This window comes from Leptonotus elevatus, chromosome 13, assembly GCF_054856555.1.
Source record: "Leptonotus elevatus isolate MCC_2025b chromosome 13, RoL_Lele_1.0, whole genome shotgun sequence".
Taxonomy (NCBI): Eukaryota; Metazoa; Chordata; class Actinopteri; order Syngnathiformes; family Syngnathidae; genus Leptonotus; species Leptonotus elevatus.
Genome location: NC_141251.1, coordinates 15,845,829 through 15,867,703, shown reverse-complemented (window position 1 = coordinate 15,867,703; position 21,875 = coordinate 15,845,829). Strand labels below are relative to the sequence as shown.

Below are 21,875 nucleotides of genomic sequence, written 5' to 3'. Positions count from 1 at the left end.
CAAATTAAAAACTGTCATTTTTGATGTTGTTTTAATGACAACTGAGGCTGGAAACAAACTTTTGAAAATAGGTGTCATCTATATATGCTGAAAATAGTGGTCCGTGAAAATGTACTTTTCAGTTTGGCTGATTGCGTAGGTTTTCTCTGGGTACTGCGGTTTCCCTCCATATCCCAACACATACTTCTTGGATTACCATATTTTTCAGAATATAAATTACTCAGGAGTATAAATTACACCAGTCAAAAAATGTGTCACAAAGAAGAAAAAAACATATTAATTACTTCGAAGTACAAGTTACATATTTAGGGGAAATGTATTTTACAAAAAACGAGAAATTTTGTTTTTAGTTTAAAATGGCTTCCCTTAATCCTTGTTGTGGCATAACGAAGTCGCTTGCAATATGACACCCATTAGTTGCCATGACTACTTTTTCTTCTTCTTTTTCAATTTCTTCTTAATACTTTTGGTTGACATCACCTTCTTTTAGCATGCTTAAAAAAAGCGTCAATGCATGACTTTTTGTCTTCTTCATTTTCTTTTTTCTACTTTTTCTTTCACTTTTACATCTTCTACTTTCTTTTGCAAATACTTACTGACAAATACTATTTGGCAAATACTTTTGCACCTATTTGCCAAAGCCAACACGATTAGGGATGGGGATTTTAAGTGCCAGTTTGAGCTCTAATATTTATATATACAAGTCACACCTGATTATAAGGACCAGCTGAAATTTATATATATAAAAAAGTATGATTTATAGTCCGAAAAGTTCGGTAATTGAAGACAGGGGTATCTCTCATGTGTTCCTTGGGGGCACCACGTTGGTGACCCCTGCTTTAAGTTGTCCATAGGTGTGAATGTGATTGCCAAGTGGTTGTGTCTTTATAGTATGGCCCCACACTTGACTGACAACCAGTCCTAGGTGTAGCCAATTTCTTGCATGAAACTGTAATGAGGACAAGCAATATATTCAATCACATGGGAAAGAATGTGTCCAAACTTTTGAACTGGATATGAATTTTGTGGTAACAGTATTAGATCTTCACAAAGATATTGATGTTCTTTTTTGACACTATTAATGTAATGCTGAGCATCACATCCTCCTGAGAGATAATTTTCATTTATTTATTTAATTTAGCTACATGAGAATGTCAGAATTGTTCAGATCGATGGAGAGTAGTTCTTCTGCAAATAATGTTTAATGTAGCTCTGGATTTTATTACATTGTGCAGGTGTCCAGTAAGTGTATATTAATGCCACACTCATTGATATAACCAAATTTCTGACCTCCTGATTAAATTAGTCACATCCTTTTGTGGGGTATTAATCTCACTCTTTGGCAGAAGATTGCAATTATGCATTCACCAGTGGATAGTCAGTCTGAACAGTGCTTGCTGCCTGCAGGAACATATAGCATTGTTTATGAATGTTTCACGATTGATGTGATTCTCCTCAACCTTGAGATGAATATAAAGGCATGCCACAAGAGGAAATTATGTATGTTACATAACCTTAAATATATATATATATATTCCAGGCTCACGTACACTAAATTATCTGACTTAACCTATTTAACATCATGATCATCTACTATCTGCCTAATCTGTCCCTTACTGTGATGAGGTCATATTCCTTTTGAAAGCTTAAGTGTTATTTAAGGCTCAAGTAGACATCTGAGAAGTGACAATCTTATGCATGACCATGTGATCTGGGATCATTTTCACAAATACGCATCCTATGGAAGAGAGCGGGAATGTATTGCATGTAATCCAGCAACTACTTCCATTTGTACGTACACGATGTTGGACGAAAGTGTCGACGCAATTGATACTTTGACCGTGATATCCTTACACAATAGCACTTTACGTTTAGATCCCTGTAGTAAACTATTGCCATGCATGGAGAGTAATAGACATGCTAATAAGAAATTGTTTTCAGCACTCAGTGTGATTGGTTTCACAGCGGGAGAGCGTGTGTGATGGTGTATCGCTGAGCAAATGGAAAGTCACAAAAGGCATTTCCTGCTGCAACATCTCTGGCATTTGTGCGTCGGCACTCAAGGTATCTATGTTGCTTAGAGATCTTATTCCACTGTGCTTCAAGGGGCCTGTCCTTTTGCGGGGAACAATATTTCTCTACTGTAATGCTGGAAAGACATAAAACACCTCTTACTTTAAGTCAGCCTGTTTCCCAACAGGCAAAGCTCGGTTTGTTGATGATTAAAATGTATACAGTTGGAGAGACTTGCAATTATCCCCCAGCTCGTCAGACGGGACACCAACCCAGAGCTGGTCCAGTTAGTAAAAGGTATAAGTAAACATAATTAGGCTGCATTTGTGCACCCCTGCTTGTGTGGCTTTAGTTGTCCCGGGCTGGGGAGTTACCAGATTGTCTTGCAGCCCCACCGCTACAGGAGTAACGAGACACAGTGGTGTTTGTAATTAGCAGGCGAGTGTACACACAGCTCCCCATAGTGTTCTGACCTTGTGCTGCAGCACAGTCACACAGACAGCACCACTCACTACCTCCTCCTTGCCTTCATCCCGCCATGTACAGACAGCAAAAGCCCACAGCTTGCAACAAAAGATAACAATGCAGCAAACTCAGCCCCTCGTGTCATTGTGCACCTGAAATGCTATGGTGGTCTCTCAACGCGGGGGTGGGGGGGGGGGGGTTTGACATGCAAGCCAGGTTCTGCAAAAGATGGCAAGTGTAACGTAGAGAAGAATTAGCCTAAGGATTTTTTCCCCCCAAGGTTGATTCATTTTTATTTGTATTTTTAAATTTTTACACATTCTATTTTGCTGTGCTGTTAAGAGTCACAAATGCTGTGTGGATCAACTTACTGCTGCGGTACATCCATTTGGCCATTTATTCAAACAATGCCTCAGGCAAACTGACACGCGACAATCCATATCGCGCTCAATCAAGCTTGACGCATAATGTCGGTATCGTGCTCAAGCATACTGTGCTTCTTTGGCCCGAGCACATTTGGAAGAGATGCAATTGGGCACGGTATACTTGCTCGTACAGGTCGAATGCTGTGTCATATAAAGTAATAAAATACCTAAAGTAGGGTGACCGGATTTTTAAAAGTGAAAACCAAGACGGTTAAATATACAATAAATTCCACCAAATTTAATTGCTGGTCAATCTTCGTCAACGGGAGGGGGTTGGGGGAATTGCTAATGCTAAATGCTATCTTGGTTGACAGTTCAACAACACTAAACTATGCAATGCACTCAATTTTATCTAACCTTTTTTGCTGTGTCCCGGCAGCTATTAGAAGCTGGCTGTGCCGTTTATCTTGCGCCGGCCACGCATTATTATATTATTGGAAATATACAGCAAGTAGGGGTGGGTGATATGGCCTAAAAATTATATCACGATATTTCAAAGAAATTTGCGGTGATGTATAATAATGGCTTTATGGCTAGAGTGTGTATGTAAAAAATCTTTGGAATAATGGTTGTTGTTGATCTATGTTTGCGAATCACTATCAGTCCGAAGTGTTTTTGTCAAAACAACATAATGACTGTTAAAGAATACTAATAACAAGACATGGTGTTGATAATAGCAGACCTTCTCAGCACAATAATAACTGCAGGGCTGCTCATTACAGAAAGGGTGGCAAATTCTGATTAATCAAATTCCTTCCTGTAATTGACTAAACCTAGACTTGTTTACGTGCTCATTATCAAATTGAGCCTTGAACCCCGATACTCTTTCATTCCTACCACGTCGACTAATAACTTCACAAAGAAATGAGCCCTGGGATTCCTAACGTGTGTGTCACATTACCGGCGGTTAAGTGCTTGGCCTGTCAATTTGAATTTGCTTCTCATGTTTTACGCCGAGGACACTTTTGGTTTACAGCCATTTTTATGTGGGCACCTACAGAGATTCACATTTTGACAATTGTGACAAAGGCACAGCAGTTGAAACAAGCGACAATTGTTTTCCACCTTTTTTGGAGCCCAACTTTTGGTATTTGAATGACTCTGTTTAACAAGAGGCTTGCAGGCAATAGAGAATAAATTAGTCACATCTCTGGTGGAGCCAGATTTGCGTAATAAGGGTATGCAATCATCTTTTGCATATAATGCACTATTAATAGCCCCTCTAACACTTTATTTAACCATGACAAATGATTGTGTTTATGCAGCCCTTCTCACACTCCACATTCCTCTCGTCCCCCTTCCCCTCTCCTAACTTATGGAGGAGACTCCCATTTACCGGCCTGAATGTGTCACACCTAACGAGGCTTGCTAGCAATTTACCCTGTCAATATGCGTCAAGGCTCATCCATCAGCAATCGCTCTCCATCTCAGCTGTCTCTCTCATTTCATGCCTGCGAGGCTTGACTCTGCTCAAACCAGCCCGCTGGCTGTATGCGTAAAAGCAATTATATCAACGGTTTGGGCAGGGAGGAAATAGGAGGAAAGGGTTAGGCAAGGACTGACCCTATGTAAGTGACTGACCTGATTGTGGTTTTCCTTGCTGGTTACTTGTCCATGCAACAGTCATGACTTTGGTTGTATCTCAAAGTGTACCTGTATTGTTATTAAGTGACAAAAATCACATACAATGAGGCGGTGACTTATGACAACAATTAGCAGTAATTTTTTTTCTTCCACCATTTGACCCAGATTTGAACAGCACAATTGCACTAAATAAAAACTACATCAAAAGCTTTGAGGTACATGTACCATTATGTATGAAAAAGATGGCCAAGCACACCTGGTGACGCAATACTGACCTAACTTGGCATAACCTCCAGATCAAAGTACGTAATGATTTGTTAAATGTTTGCGTCTGCATGCTGTAAGACATATAGTGTAAAACCAGCCAAAACTATCTGTTTTCAAAGGTTTTTAATCTGATCTAAATTTGGGAAGTCCATTCTTCGTAAATTTAGTAATGGATAAACAACCAATGTTGTCACAATACTGACATACAATAACAATTTCTTGTCAATTTAACCACTTTAAACATACTGACGATGTATGTAAGTGAAAATCATACACCTCATATGTTTTCCTTCTCAGGGTCCAACAGGTGACCCAGGACCAGTTGGTCCCAAGGGACAAAAAGTGAGTGATTCTGCCATACAGAGACAAGCAAAAAAACACAATAAAAATGTGTAGAATGAAAAGTGTTACTTAAAGTGCTTGACATGTATCACTCGTTTGTTTGAACATTCACTTAATCTGTATTATTTGGAAGTGGGAATCAAAATAGTTTATTTTTGACAACCGGTTGCCAGTTCGATTTCTCTGAATCGGTTATCTGCTTGAATTATAAAATCATATTTGTTTATCAAATAAATAATATTTATTTTTGAACTATTTTGGTTCTGAACTTTTCTAACATAAAGTCAAAAAGGACTGCAATGTGACATTAAAATGTCTACTGTATGATAGAACCCTCTGTTATCCCATTCATTTGATGTGTGGTGTATTTGGTTAGCTCTGCTGCTATGCTAATCTAGCTAACGACGCCATTATTCCATTTACACTTGTCACTTATGAGCCAAGTTCAATAAACGGAGCCTGTGTATTGTGCATTTGTAACGGATGCCCGCTCGTGGAGTGTTAAATGACCTTAGTCAAACCTCACTCCTCGAAGGCCTTAAAAGTAGCGGCAGATTATGGGTTAGCATCCTAAGATCTTAGCCCGCTAGTTAGCCCACTTGAACTGCAGCTACTACATCACCGGCAAATGCTCGTTTATAACACTGCTAGAGAAGGATCCACACCTGTGGATTGACGAATAGTGTGGAGTTGTGAAAAAATATGCCATTTACTTAATTGTGACATAAGAGGTTTCGGCCTGACGGCAGCGATTTGTATAGTAATCTCTATTAAATTGCCTTGAAAAATAATGTTAAGTTGGTAATTAATTTGCATTAAAAACATTGATATTTCATCCTGCATATGGTGGCATCCAATAGAAGAGCTGAGCTATATCCAAAAATAAAAGTAATTAAGATTCAGGTATTATTTAGGCAATAAGTTTCTAGTGTGTTCTATTGCTTAATTGTCACCATTGCCTTTAACAGCATCATGTGATATGAAGATTGACTATCTGAGGTTAAATTTGAGTTGAGTACTTTAATGCATTGTTCATCCCACAGTAGTAATATTTCTCCATGTATGTTATTGGTATGATTACCGGTAGTTGTGTGTTATTATATTTAAAAAAAAATTCTCCCTGATTGAAGCATAATGGCTCTTGTGTTTTGGGACAGCTCACCACATGCACAATGTTTTGTCTACACACATTCAAGTTCTAATTAGGTTGGTGAGTATCTTAAAACAGAGAACGAGAACCCCAAAGGGGTCTTATTATGCTGATGAGGAACTTTTTTCTGGTGACGCTGTCAAAAAAAAAAAAGAGGCAAATTCCGAAGCATAAAGTAATGATAAGCCCCTTGAATGGTTCACAGCAGGCATCTTTTCAAATGCGATATTCACTCAGATATAACACATGGATATTAACTACAAGCACAATTTTATCTTTCATTCTGTTTGAGATCCATTTGATTTTGTTCATGGTGTTCTGAAGCACATTTTGACTCGTGTTAAAAGAGATCTCCAAAACTATTGGACAGTGTTTGATGAGGAAACTAAGTGAGAGAGGCAAAAGCATGAGCAAACAATGATTAGATTTTGTTGTGCTGCTGTCAACAACGCTATCGTAACTGTCCATTGGTAATGCGGCAAAGCTTTCACACTCTATAGTGCCACTTTATTTGTTTTAAGCTGTCACGTTTAATGGCACAAGTCGATCTGTCCTGTCTGACTGCGAAAACGTCTTTTTGACAGGTTTCATCTCACCACACACTGTAAATACAATTTAATGGGCTTTCTTTTTGTGCATATGTTGCGCTATTACCCCAGTCTTATTCTAGCTGACATTACAGTTTGATAGCGAAAATTATAGTTTAATGCAAAAAATAAAATAAAATCATGAGCTTTTTTTCCCCTATTAACTCATTCACTGCCACTGACGGCGATAGACGTCAAAAATTAATTTGTATTAGTTTAACATTTTTTTACACTTTTGTTAACAAGAGTATGAAAACCTAGATTTTTTTTATTGTACATTTACAACAGAAATAAAATTTGTGATTAATCGTGAGTTAACTATTGAAGTCATGCAGTTAATTACCAACAAAAATTTAAATCGCCTGACACGATTTAAAAGAAAAAGAAAAAAGAAAAGATTATTAAAAATTAGGGACGTCAGGCGATTAAATTTCTCAATCGTAATTAAACACATGACTTCACTAGTTAACTCGCTATTAATCACAAATGTTATACCTGTTCTAAATGTACAATACAACTAATTCTAGGTTTTCACGCTCTTGTTAAAAAAAAAAATCAAACTAATAGAAATAGTTCAAATGAATTTTTGACGTCTATAGCCGTCAATGGCAGTGAATGAGTTAATAATGTACTAGTTCTGTATGCCATTGCAATATTTCATTCATCATTGACTGACATTTCATTAATCATTATTGTGTTGGTTCATAGGGTGATATTGGTCTGCCTGGAGTTCCAGGGCTGCCTGTAAGTTTGCAATACGGTCCTCCCATCACATAATGTTTATTCTATATGCCATATACATGCTATGCTATGCTATCAGTATATGTTACATGCTATGTTATGTCATCTACAAATTAGTACAATCCAGACAGCAAAGCGTTTGTAAATTCAAAGAAAGGGAGCCTGCTCTGCCTCTCGGAGCACTCACACTTTGAGAGAAGAGTTAGGCCATCACATTGAATTTCCAAATTAACATAAATGAGAAAAAAGCATGTGTAACTTGTATAGTTGTTAGAACGTGTAGAGGCTGTGTGAGAAATGTGACTATGCTGCTGTAGAAAAACATATACAAATTCATGTTTCATTCATAATTATCTTAATTATTTAAGCATTATGTATTTGCTTTTCTTTCCTGGTCACCAAATGCATGGTTCATTTGACCAATAAGATGTCATTTTGTTGAATTAATTCATATTTAATGTAATTTATATTATTATTTATATGTTAATTATTTATTTGTGCAGCTGGGTTAGGCTCTAACACACCTGTGTGATAAGTGGTTCAGAGAATGGATGAATGGATGAATACCAGTATTTATTTGTGTATTCATAGTTACACTTATCTCATTATTTTAAATACGGTGTTCAGATTGAAGTGTGCCTTCGCAGGTTTGCTCTTTTACAAATCCTTCAAAAAATAAAATAAATAATGCAATTAGTTGACACAAAAATGTTATGAAAAAAACACATTGAAATTATTATTGTTGTTTTATTGGGTAACAAACAATTATACAAAGTATCGGTATCAAGTAGCAACCTCACTCCCTCACCCCTCTGTGAGGAGCAATTCCCATGATTAATAATTGAATCAAGTTTAACATGTAATTTCTTGATAAAGTGTTGTCAATTTTCAAAAGCGTAAATTGAAAATACCGGGATGGATTTTCTAAGGCCCCCGCCAGGCATGAGCCCTCAGAATCCTCATCACTTTTCACCTCGATATGACCGTCTGCCAGAGATGATGAGCTCATGTCAATTTTTAGCGTTCTTCGTCTGCCAGGTAGCACATTATATTGCTACTCGTGTGCTGTGTTGAATCTGCAACGGAAAGTATGTATGAAGGGAAATTCTTGTGTCATGTTTTACAAAATTCTGGAAAGTTAAATTAGCTGAATATTTCACATTCCTAATGGGAAGCTCACAGCATGGAATTTACACTTTTGAAAACAGACAAAATGTCTGTGATAGATTGTAAAGTTATGTGCTGAGTATGCAAGGTTAGAAACTTACAAGGTACGATCAGATGCGCCATTGTGCATGCGTTGAAGGAATGAGCTGTGACTGGCTGTCCTAAATCTTGTAGCCTCAAGTGTCTTTAAGCTGTTAGTCATCTTGTTAACTTTCCAACTCTGAACAAGGCCTCTGACTAATTCGGAGGGCTTGGGGGCGTTCGTTTCAGCAGCTGTTTCCAAGAAAAGTCAACAGCTTTTGACTCTTGGATGCCAATTGAAACAGAACACCGTTCCGTTGGCTTGTATTTGAAAACTGAGACGTTCTGTTGGCCTTGTGTCCATTTTGTGGCCCGGCTGAGGATGAACGTCTGTTTTCTCTTTCCGGGTGGTGGGCATCAGGCTGTCTGGGGAATTGTAATAACTGTGCTCCAACCTCTCTCAGGGTCATGGAAGCCAAGGCCAATTACCTTGTTACCAGTTGTCTTGCCTTAGTGGGACTTTACAGCTTATGTTGTTGCATCATGAAAAATATTAAGACACATATTTAATGAAAGCCACATTATTACTTCCATTTTCACTTCCAGCCAATGTTTTATCCATATCGTGTATGAAAATGTTAGCTATAAAATCAAAATGACTGTCTTGTTTTGTTTTCTTTGACTGTTAGGCTGACAAAGAGTGCCACAAAGGAGATCAGGTAATTGACTTTCTTTCGCTGATAGCAAAGCATGATGGTTTTAATTAGAAATGTTAATGAATTAATTATTTTTTTGTTTCTCTGAGCACTTTTTTTTGTTCTTTTTACAATCAGGGCCCCCGTGGTGACAAAGGAGAGAAGGTAACTGATTAAACATCACCCATCCAATGACACAGGACACTCATACACGTACCGTCTTCTCTAGCGTAATCAAATAGAGCAATTAATTTTAACACACAAATTGGATCTGTAAAGCGTTTGCAAATACGTTATGAATCAACCAAGTCTTTTAAAAACTGCTATATTGGAATGGGAAATACCTATACATGGGATCATTCCCACTAGTTGTTTATTGGCCTGTCAGGTGTCTTTCTGGACTGCTTTTTTTTTTTCTTCAAAAAGCAATATATGAATGGAGCACCTGATTCACTCCAATCCATATTTTCCCCTAAGGGACTGGATGGGATGCCTGGCCAGCCAGGGGAAGCGGGCACAGAAGGCAAAAGGGTGAGTAAACACAAAGTCCATCAGTTGTATGGCCGGCCTCGTGGTTGAACAGATTTTGTTGGGGGTGGGGAGGCTGGGACCTGTGTGGCAAAATGGCCAAACAGCAACTCGGTTGTTGTATTTATTTTGTGGGGAAGGAAGATGATGCGTATGCTCCTGTGGTCACACAAGAACAATAAAAAACAGCAACAAACACAAGCATCACAAGAATGAATGAAAAGTTTACATGTCGGTCCAGAGGGTGACGGTGTGTAGTAGGTGGAATTTGAGTCCAATGCTTTTCATTCAGGAATATATATTTTGTATTATTATTTAAAGTTTTATTCTATACTTGATACAGAGCATAGATTAGGTTGTAGACCATTCCACCACTAGACCAAAATATGAGCCATTTTGGTCAAGTACTGTGGTGTAGTTTTATTGATATGTAGCTAACCCAAGTGGTTAGTGTCCTGCCATTTTTTAATCTACAAAAGCCACTGGATATACAAAGTAATTGAAATGAAATTATGGTGTTGCCATGTTACATAATGACATCACACTGGGCTGAATGTTTTCCTGACAGCAGGGATGTTATTATTCCTTGACATCCCAGCTGACATGCACCCTCCAAGGACAGGTGATGTCCTTTTGTGTTGAGCGTCATTAACTTGGCATGAATACCTCTGCTGCTCTTCCCAAAATAGATACTTAAGGATATTCGTGTTTACAGAGCATGGACAAAACAGCACTAAACAGTTGGCTTTCCTTCAAGTAAAATGCGGAATATGTAGCATGATTCCGCAGCATTTAGTAGGCCAGGCAAATGTTTCCAGATTAAGAAAAAGCCAAAGTGACACATAAACCTTGAGACATCTGGACATAAGTATCTCAAGAATGCCAGCCTTCTGTTTTCACCCCAAATGTGTTCCAACAGCATTAAAAATTTATGAGCTTTTCCTCAGCTGTGTTATCTCTCAATAGCTAAACACACGAGGACACTGGATCGGTTTTTAGCGAGCGTTTGTGGTCAACACAATTGGCTTTGTTTTTTGAGGCAGTTAGGCACCCCCTGCTCATATTCAAATATTGTGTGTTCATAACAGAATTTTTAATATTAGTTTTCAACATGGCCTAAAATGGTATCTCACACATTTTTAAGTTGTGAATTGTGATCTCTGACCATATATATTCCTTATAATGGAAATGACTGAACTTATCTTATAATTGGCACATCATTCTTTTGTTGAAAAACTTTAATGGTACAGTATCATAATTAACTGGAGGATGCTTCATGGGATACATTTACATATATACATTTCTATAGAAATGAATATCACACATAGTTGATTTTAACGCTTTTTCAGAGTTTATAGCTCCACACTCTCCCAAGTTAAATCACCACTTTTAAAATACTTAAATTTAACACTGGGAGAGAGAGTACATTTTAACTCACTAAGGAGAGTTAAATTAACGCTACTGCAGTAGACAAGGAACTCTTCTTAGACACATCTGCTTTCTCTCTGTCAGTGTTAGTTTAACTTCTTAAAAGTTTACCCAGACTGAAAGTTATGAAAATTTATTCATTGGCCTAAAATCCTTTTGTTTGAATGTCAGTTGGTGCAAAGGTGGAATTGATCTAACACTCTGTAGAGTTAATCTAACTCTAGGTGATCAACTTTGTGAAATAACAACTACTCTGGAGACCATTTAACTCTGAAAATGTTAAAATTACTTTTTGAGAGTTCAATTTAACACCCACAAATGATGGTATCATGGAGGCGTGGGAAAGGATTCCTCTGGCAACCTGTGACACTGGTGAGTTGAGTTCTTTTAAGGGGACTTTGCCCACAAAAATGTTGTCGTACTTTTTAAAAGTATTCAATGAGTAGCGCAACCATTTTATTGCCAGCGACACAATCCTGGTATACTTTTACCTGACTATTCAGCTATAATAACTGTTAATGTGCTGTGATTTCTGATTATTTTTAGCTTTAGGAGTCACATGTCGACCAACCTGTCAGCCTGTTTTACTAGAGTGGACGTGTATCATTATCAGGGGATCACTCGCGGTCGAGCTGATACAGCAAGAGACTCTCACCTAATTAGCGACTCCTGCCCACTCTTGCAACTCATTGGTTCAGCTAAGAGTCATAGCCGTGCCAAAATGACGCAGAATATTTTGACGGGCGCTGACCTGACCACACCACATCCTTCATAAAATAGCCGGCAGTGGAAAGCTTTCAAAGGGCCTTACATTCAAGTCAGAACGACTCTTACGCTGTCCACTTCAATTTATTGTGGAGGGAAATAAGACCACTCTAAGCCACTTAAGAGTTGCTTCAAGGAGATGTGGAGGACATTGTGGTGGGGGACATGCTGCCGGTGTCCCCTTCTCCCATAATTTGAGGTTTAAAGAAGCATACTATGCAGCAAGGACAGTCAACCAATGTCTTGACACAGAATCTGGATTTTATCTTATTATCATGATGGATGACCACTTACGTTGGTCGGGGTAGAGGTAAGGGCCTCTCCAATTCTCTAGAAATTTATGAGAATGTACAGTGTCGCAACCACATTTCACACCGCCATTAATGGTGATGTGGCTTGGTTTTTATCTGTAATGGAAGGAAGTGACACATAATGGCAGCCAAACAAAGCCTTTGGGAGTACATGGAACAAGACATCTGAAGATTAGGGAGCCATGGTGGGCTGCTAAGTTGTGTATTGCTATCACGAGATGTTCAGTAAGGTTTGAGTCGGTGTGCAGAATGAATGCTATTTATTTTAGTTGTTCGAGTGTGTAACAGTGTGTTCATACAACATTAGGCTGGCAGCTAGGTGAAGGGAAAAGAAGTAGAAACAAACAAACAAAAACTAATCATGACCTTTAACACAAAGTTTGAGTCTTTCTTTAACATTCCTGACATGCTGTGGGTCAAAATGACCCACTCTCAAGTTAAAGCACAAATATTAGCTTAACAGACAATAAAAGGTTCATATGAAAACAGTTAATAAGTAGCTATAAGAAGGTTTCTCAGGATGCTGTTGGAAAATTTTGCATATACCGGGTCAAACAGACCCAACATAGTTGTTTTTGTTTTTTTCCCGCTATGACTTCACATCAACAGACTACTGTAGAAGAAAAGGTTCAATTCGGCATACGTTAAATGAAAACAGTAAATATTAAGCCTTCACAATGTGTTGGTTTTGGAATGTTAAACATTCTGGGTCAAATTCACCCATTTTAAGAGTGAATGAAAAAGTATAAACAGTTTCATCAACAGACAATTAAAATGGTTCACTTCATTGAAAATGATTATCGGAATCCCTGACCTATTTTGAAGTTCAATTTTTTTTTAAATGTTATAGTGAAATTTCTCATTTAAAATGGTTCACTTTGACATATTTTCAATTAAATGTTAATTGTTTATCGGAATGCTTTTGGAACATTAAACCTAGCTTTGATCAAATTGACCCATTTTAAAGTTTAAGAGCTACTAATTGATAGTTTTATGCAATGCAACTTCATCAGTAAAATGGTTCAACATATTTTGCATTCAAAACTGTTAATCATGCGCTATAATTCGTTATCTTCAGCTTTTGGAACATTCAACATAGCCAGTGTCAAACTTACCCATTTCAAAGTTCTAACTACAAATACTGGTAGTAGTATTTTGTGATGAGACTTTAGTTGAACAAAAAAAAGGTTAATTTTAAATATTTGCAATGAAATTGGTCAAATTGACCCGGGGGCATTGTTTCTGTTCCTGAGAAACCAACCTTACAAGAGGGTTAAGAATTGGTCAGTCTTTTGAGTTCTCTTCACTTAACTTAAATTATCATCAATAATCTAAGACGTGTCCACAAATATACTATCTATTTTTTATGGCTTTTCACCTTTTCACTAACTATGTTTTAAGTTCACTAAAATGTGATGCAGTTTCGATAGTAAATAGTCAAACTGTGGACTTTTCTAAAGTATCAGTTGTAGAAATACTGTAGATAGCAAAACCCCGAGTTGTGCATATTTGTCACCACTGGCATTGTGACAAAGAGATCAAGTCATGTTTGCATACACTCTTAAGGTGACATTTTATGGTAGAAATATTTGGAAACGTATGGCAGCAAAATATTCTTGGTACCAAGCAAGACTGACAAGCCTTGCTTGGTTGTTGCATGTGCTTCCTTAAGGCGAAATACACAAGAATGTCAAGCTTGATTCACAGGTTTCCGAACAACTGTTTGCTCGTTGGCACAGAATAGTGGTGGTTCAGTCATATTGTATTCACATCTCTGGGAGAGGCAGCCTGCTCCTGTGACTACTTGTTAAAAAATCATCCAAAGGAATCTGCAATTTCAATGTGGTTCTTGGATTTTTAATCCCTATTTAACACCAAGTAAAGATTTATATATACAGTAGCCATCCAGTAAATGCTGTCGGACCATAAAACATATATTTTGGTGCATTGTCTCTTAGAAAAGTTCAACTTTTGGACAGTTGGAACTGTACTTTTTGTACTCAAGAGACATCCTCTAGTTGCACTTTGCAAAGCTGTGGAAAAATGATGAAACTCGAACGAGCCCTAGAGGAAACAGAGGACTGCAACCTACTCTGTCAATAGATGTCCCCCGATGAATTATGCAGCGGTTAACCTCTTACTCATTTATTTATTTAAATACTGTTCGACACTAATTGTTTTAGCTTCACTAAAGGAGTAAAGTAGCTACTTTGATTTGCAAATGATAACACAGAGAAATAGACACATTTTATTTTTTCATGACTTACATTTTCAACATGATGGTGTTTCTTTTAATTGTAGACATAATGGAGAATAGGCAGGTGCCGGGAGCTCTTACCGCAGCCTTCATCAAAATGTCGATAATCAGCTCGGCAGATAATCAGTCATAACAACATAAAAACATGTCCACAATTATTACCAATTGATTGTGTTATGTTTACCGTTTTTAGTTTGTAAATTGTGTCAGCACACCACCTAGTGATTAAGTTGTGTCGGTGCACCACCTAGTGGTTAATGTTATTTGCGTGTGTAGAAATAGTAGTAGTAGAAGAAGAATTCAGGAACCAAAAGTAATTGATCTTAATGGAACTAGCGGACAACTCCACTGTTGTTTCCTTGCAGTTCTTTCTTGTTCAAGTCGGGGTGTGAATTGCCTCGTTCAATTCAATTCGTATCACAATTCATAGGTCACGATTCGATTCAATATTGATTAATCCCGATACGAATCTATAAATTGACTATTGCTATTTTTTTTACTCAAATTTAGAAAATACTCATCAGTAAACTTGTACATTTATACTGTAAGATTTGTATGAAAATGTATTTATTTATCTGAAACTTCAGGCTTATAACTGAGCCACTGCATTTAACAAACAGGTTGCAGTCTGTTTCATGTTTGAACAGCACTGAAATAAAATATTAAGGTTTAATGTTCCATTAATATAACATTCTTCCATGCTTAATGTGTGACTCCTAACCCTAAGTAAGACGTTTTGTTGTGTATGTAATATTCCCATAAAAAAAATTATGTTTAAAAATCGATTCGGCCGCATATCGAATCGATTCGAGAATTGCGCGCTGTAATATCGCAATATATTGCCAAATCGATTTTTTCTAACATAAATCCATAAATCTAAGTGATTTATGGAACAACTATGCATACTAAGCATGCACCGCTTAGATGTGTGCCGAATTGTAGACGTTTGTCAATTTAAAATGCTAATCGCGATCGCTAATAGTTAGCATATGCTAATTACATTTGTTGTCTTATGATCATTCATGTGTATGTAGCGCAAATGTTAATTTATGTTTCTTGTTGCAGTTTCACAATATAAAAAGAAAACTTCACTGCACACCTGGACTCTGTAGAATGTTTAGCTGCTTGGATAAGCTAGCCCTTCAACTAGCAGGGCCTTGACAGATTGCATTGCAGAAAGTACAATTGATCTCAAGTTTACAATTGATTTATTTTCATTCTGTCACACGCGAAAACATAGCTGAGTTATTAATTTTAGTTTAGACTTTGTTTTCTGTGCATTCACACACTGTAACTTTTGTATAAGGCTGCTTACTCATGTGTGAGGCCCGCACTAGAAGCTCAATGCGTGAAATGTCATCCAACATTTACATTTAGTGCACATTCAAAAGCTGCCACCAATTCATTTAATACCTCATGCACATTTTTTGTTTTTGTTTAGCAATCATATCAGTTTCTCTTTTCTCCCCCCGAGGCCAAAAATCGAAACTTCCTTCCACAACAGCTGCTGGAGTATTTTAAAATGATGCGGATACAATCTGTCAAAAAAAGTTGAAATGAAATCTATGTCGTCTGCGTTTGGGAGCCGGACTTGTCCAAGAAGAGAGTGGTAATAGCTGTCATTTGGAAGTGATAGTTGTGTTTACTTTTTCCATCTCAGCCACTTGCTGAAAACCTGAGACAGCTGTGTCTAAACCCCTTATATTTTCTTTTCCCACATTTCCTGTCTGTGACCTTGTGTCGACACATGTCAAAGGTGGTTTGTCTTCTTGACACTGATCCTCTACTCAAATGTTTCTTTTTTATACCAGCACGGGAACAACTAGAGTGTGTAATCTTTCACTTATATCGCTTTCTTGCCAACTGTTCAACGCATTTTCTTTTGCCGCAAAATTAATTTGTGAATAAGCTTTCTGAGATACAGTGAGATGAGATGCAGCACAGTAGATTTACAGTGTATGTGAAGTTATTGGTGATAAAGGTGATTTGACAAGATATTCAGTGATGAGGCGTACTAAATTTTGTACACGCGGCTTCTGCATTTTTGCTTGTTGCCTGTTGAGCTTAGGTTATATTAACGATTATATTAGAGCCTGATCAAACTATTTAGCTCTGATTTGTTTGTATTTCATTTTATTCCCTTATAAGAAATAGTAAAAACAGAGAATCCGTTCCAGTGTCAAAATACAACACTGTAAAACTCCATTACAATAATTGTTTTAAGTTAGCCACTATAGTATTACACAAATTCAAGTTTCATGTCAAGGTGATTAGCATTACTTTTCATTTAGTGCATTTTGTTTTACACTTGTCAAACAATTATAACAAGTTTACCAGGGTAAAATTTTCATAAAAAAAAAAGACAGCAAGCCTTATTTCAAAGTATCGACAACTGCGGCAGCAACCAATACCAGTATTGACCACCCTCTTGTGGCCGTTTTATGATTAGTAATTAGAAATTTGAATTTAGAAGAATAGATATTTCTTTAAAATGTCCTGTCATTGTTTTTTTGAGGGAAATTTTATATATGAAAAGTATAAGTGGTATCGAATTCCGATTTATTTATGTTCATTTGCCATCTTCTAGTTACTAGTCGTTTGTTTTCGGAAGGCAGAAGGATTTTATAATTTAAAGTATGCTGGTCCCAAATGAATCTCCTTTAACAGACATTCAAGCAAATGTGTTGATATCATTTTATGAAGTGTTCATTCAATATGTTATGGTCTTGGCAAGTGCATGCCAAAGTAGGCACTAGTCAGTGCCACAGTGAAAGACTTGATCTGGGAGCAGTGGACCCCATGGTTGTGGTTTTCCCGGAGGTAGACGTTGAGCTGCGATGTGACGCTTACAGATTGTTGACCTCTACGGGGAACACCTGCAGGGCCGGATTATTAGGTAACGAGTCCCTGGTGGCAACGCCAACCTTCCTGCCAGACGCTCACCATGGGAGGTTGCGGCTGATTTGGGCAACAGTAAATTACATCACTTACATTAATGCAGCTGTGATGCTTCATGTTCAACTCATAACATTTCCAAAACTCTGTTGGAAGTTATATTCTCATCAAGGTCATCTGAATAGTTTAATTCACATTGAAAAAGGAAGGAAAGAAAATTGAAATGATTGAAAAATTATATTATTGTAGCTATTCATACATAAATGTACGTATTTTTGTTGCATTATATTCGAGATGTTCAATACCACTTTTTTTCAGACTGATACCAGTACAAGTACTCAACTCTTGAGTAGTCACCCATACCAATATCAAGTAGTACCTGCACTACTAGTAGTGTTTAGTACTTTTCATACCTCAAATTGCCACCAAAAAAACAATCAGAAATAATTTTAAAGAAATATCTATATATCCCATGATAGCATTTTTGTTAAAATTGCATAAAAATAATGTTAATTTTCTATTCTTCTAATTTGTAGTTGTAAAATGGCCGTATCGTGATTCAGTGGTTCTATTATATTCCATGTTTAACACGCCCCAAAGAAGGCCCAACCCTGTATAACTCTTTATTATTATTATTATCATTGTTGCTCTGGCTAAACACACAAGAGTTGTCCTGCCTGGTCCATCAATATTATTGACCACTTAAGTGGGTGATCTAGATCACAATGTTAATTATATACTTCATGATGGTGTACCATAAAAATTCCTTTGATGCTTTTTTTTATTATTATCAAAATGTCAGATGCAGTTGATGATCATATCAATAATTTTTACCCTTGTAGATGCATTTGAATACAGTAGCGTGATATACAGTACATGTGTAGTTACAGTTTGGATGTGGGTTGTTGAAGCTCAGTGACATACTAACACAGAGAGAGAGAAAAATTACAGGTCAGCAGAGCTCACAGCTGAGACTTTATGGCATGATTTACACCCTGTGAGAGTTTACAAGCCTGGTTGGGGGGGGGGAGGGTGATTTCGTCAACTCTTCGTTGGGCAAAATGGAACAGGTTATTCTTATCTCCTTGAATTTCATACTGAGGAAATCCAGAGAGTCACACTTCTGACACCTGTATTACACCAGGAGGTAACACATTTGCCCAGTGCACAAGGCAATTAATCTTGTCAATGTCAAGTACATTGGGAGGGGGGGATGAAACAAAGGTTTGACCTGATTGGCTATGAAGCAGTCTCACATTAGGACCGCTGGGAAAGAGGAAGGTTACGGGGGAAACGTTTGGCACTCACAAGGACAGATGCACCGAGCTTTGATTTATCTGTCTGATTCCTCGCCGTTCCCAGAGAGGTCCAGTACGACTACATCTGCGGTTGTCCAGAATAAACACACATTAATTGGCCCATTAATTACAGGAGCGAATGCGAAGGGGGCAAGACATAGAGAGCACCACTTTGATTGCACATTGTTTGCCACCTTTTGTTGTGTGATTGCGCACGTGTGAGAGAAAGAGCTGTTCAGACAGGGGTAATGTGGGTCAACGCATCCTTTGAGCATTGGACAACTTTGCTGTTGTTGTCCGCATCATGGCCTTCATTCATACTGTAGATCTTAGACCTTGTGACACTTCAGGCATCAGAGAGGCACCGCACAAGGACACAACAATTATTGAGTTATTCCACCTAAAACTGGTCTTTTAAATGACTTTTTCCAAATCATACCAGATATTTTGTAATACCCTGCAAAGGGCTAGCAGCACGAATAAGTTATATGTGCCAGCAATGCTGAATTCACGGTACTCTGATTAATATTTCGTTCCCGGAATAAAGATTTTATGTAACAGAATAATTTATCAATCACAGGGGGCTGCAATGTTGGGCGAAGTGAGCATATTCATTTCCCCCTATTAAACTATCTTTGAAAAATAGCCGAGCACTCAATGCTAGCTGCTAGCCACTAGCCTCTAATGCCAGCAAGCTGATTTTCCAAATTAAAATCGGGGACACTACAATTTTGCTGAAAATCAAATGTACAATAAATTCTCACTGCGAACTATAATAAATGTAATCTTTATTCAATCTGGTTGTGTTATTACTTTTGATAATGCTAAATCTATCTTGATTGACAGTTAAACAGCTGTAAATAAGACGGTGTACTCATCATTATCCGAACCTTTTTTGCTCAGTCCCAGCAGCTATTGGAAGCTGGCTGGGCTGTTTACCTTGCGCCAGTCACAAATTGAAATATTGGAAATATGCCGCCAGAAAACTCAGCTTGCATTGTGGTGACCGCAGCAGACGCGGAAGCAGGAAGTAGTTTGAGTTCCTGTATGACGAAAACACACATTTAACGGTTTAATTATTTTGATTGCGAAAGAATCGCTATGACGACAGTGTGATTGACATCTGTGTGAATTTGCATTTTCACAAGACTGAAAAAATTAATTAGTAAAAGTGACGTTTATAACTTTTTTTAGAGTAAATAATTGGTATATTTAAGTGAAAAAAAAAACCCAGCAGATATAAAGATATGCACATTTTGGGCAGTATTGTGACCCGTTTTGGGCTTTTTGATGGTTCTGACTGGGCTATTTCAAAATAAAATACCACCCACGGGTTACATAAAACAAAATTTGGACATCTAGGGTTTAGCTCCCCAAAAACACCTGAATATTATGATTAGATGCTGAGCTGTTGATGTTAGCTGCGTTTGCTCCACAGGTCAAAAGTAATGTAACTGTTCAATTGGCAATCATTTTATAAACCATGTTTGAAACAACTCTTGTTAGGCATTTTTTAGCATAAATCTATCTTTTCACAACCAAATCACTGTGTCTTTGTTTAATATTTTGGAATGTTTCTACAATCTGATTGAGGACATACTGTATGTGTACAAACTGTATATTGGCTTACCAGTCAGTCATTTATGTTTTTTTTTTTCATCTTATAACAATTAAACTGCACTTTCAACAAACCTTTCAATGCAATTTGAACATCACATTGATATTTTACTAGGCATTGATTCATGGTTAAATAGCTCCTTTGTACATGTCGTGAGTCATGACTTGTCTTCAAAACATACATGAATGGGGATGTGTAGTTCCAAGTAGGATTTGTGAAGGACAGTTACTGAATGATTATTTACATAATAGACACATGGGACTTAAGAGGTTGTCACCAGAAGGCGACAATGGTCGTGACGTGTATTGCGTCTGTCCTCCCTGCTCCATAATCGATCCACCAATCGTTGCTTGAGTTTAACAACGCCTACTTTGAGTGTCATGCACAACCTGATTCTAAACCTGGCCGATATGTCGCCGGGCAGAGGGCGAGTGGCCTCCGTGACTCCTCCAGGTTTCGTGCTTCACACCATGGCAGCAGTCATCCTAACAATGAGCTTTGGCTGGCGCCAAACTGTCTAGCTATGTGCAAAGATGCTCTGGTGGCATTTTGGGTCACTTTTAAGGTGAAGGCAAGGAAATGCTGAGAATGTACTTTCAAAAGGGCATTACAGATGCACCAGGCACGGATTGATGCATGCGACCTCAGTAAGCTGTGTTTATGCGGAACTGTTGCCTCGGCCAAAAGGCGGAGGGAGGGCGCGCAGAAGTGCAGGATGGTTGACGGCGGGGGCGGAGGGTTTCGAGGTTGTTTGGGGAGACGATGCAGCCCACACTGCAGAACACACAGAGGCGTGGTAGTGGGAGGTTGTCCGATCTTTCATCCTCTTATCCTGCCCGCGACCAATTTAGTCACATTTGCCTGCGTCCACTGTAATGGCATGCTTGGAAGCAGCAATTGCACTGGCCTGATATCATACAGACGGTAGTATGGGGGGACCTTAGTGTAATCTGTTATGCGTGGTGAGCAATATGAAGCACAAGACTCGCTACAGTGCACCCTGTGGATCTTTGCATAGTGCATTCTGTATGACCTCAAATATTTGGTTGGTAAAATGAACCAGGGTTTATTCAAAGTAGATCTTTCAGCCTGTCCTCTTCACTTATTGGAGAACACATTAATGAAACACCCACACTCTGTAAACATAGGAAGGGAGCAATCTGGATGAATAATGCAGCCAAAAGTCCAGATGAGACTGTGAAATTTCTTCTCGCCAATACTAATAACGGCATCCATTAGGGGCTGAGAACGTTCTAAAGGCAAACAGGCAACCCGAAACAGCTTGCGTTGAAACGCTGCAAAGACATTCATCTAATTC

General features: G+C 38.0%; 1 protein-coding gene across 3 annotated transcripts in view; it reads left to right on the top strand.

The window, feature by feature from the left end:
• LOC147163988 (uncharacterized) overlaps positions 1–21,875 on the top strand; it is a 120,516-nt gene that overhangs the window by 24,951 nt on the left and 73,690 nt on the right. Inside the window, exons 12-16 of one of the 3 annotated variants that reach the window (XM_086092935.1) lie at positions 5,052–5,096; positions 7,542–7,577; positions 9,452–9,481; positions 9,596–9,622; positions 9,935–9,988. In XM_086092935.1, the coding sequence (XP_085949061.1) occupies positions 5,052–5,096; positions 7,542–7,577; positions 9,452–9,481; positions 9,596–9,622; positions 9,935–9,988 (192 nt within the window). The remainder of the gene's footprint in view (positions 1–5,051; positions 5,097–7,541; positions 7,578–9,451; positions 9,482–9,595; positions 9,623–9,934; positions 9,989–21,875) is intronic. The other 2 variants (XM_086092937.1, XM_086092936.1) reach the window with 2 other exon arrangements.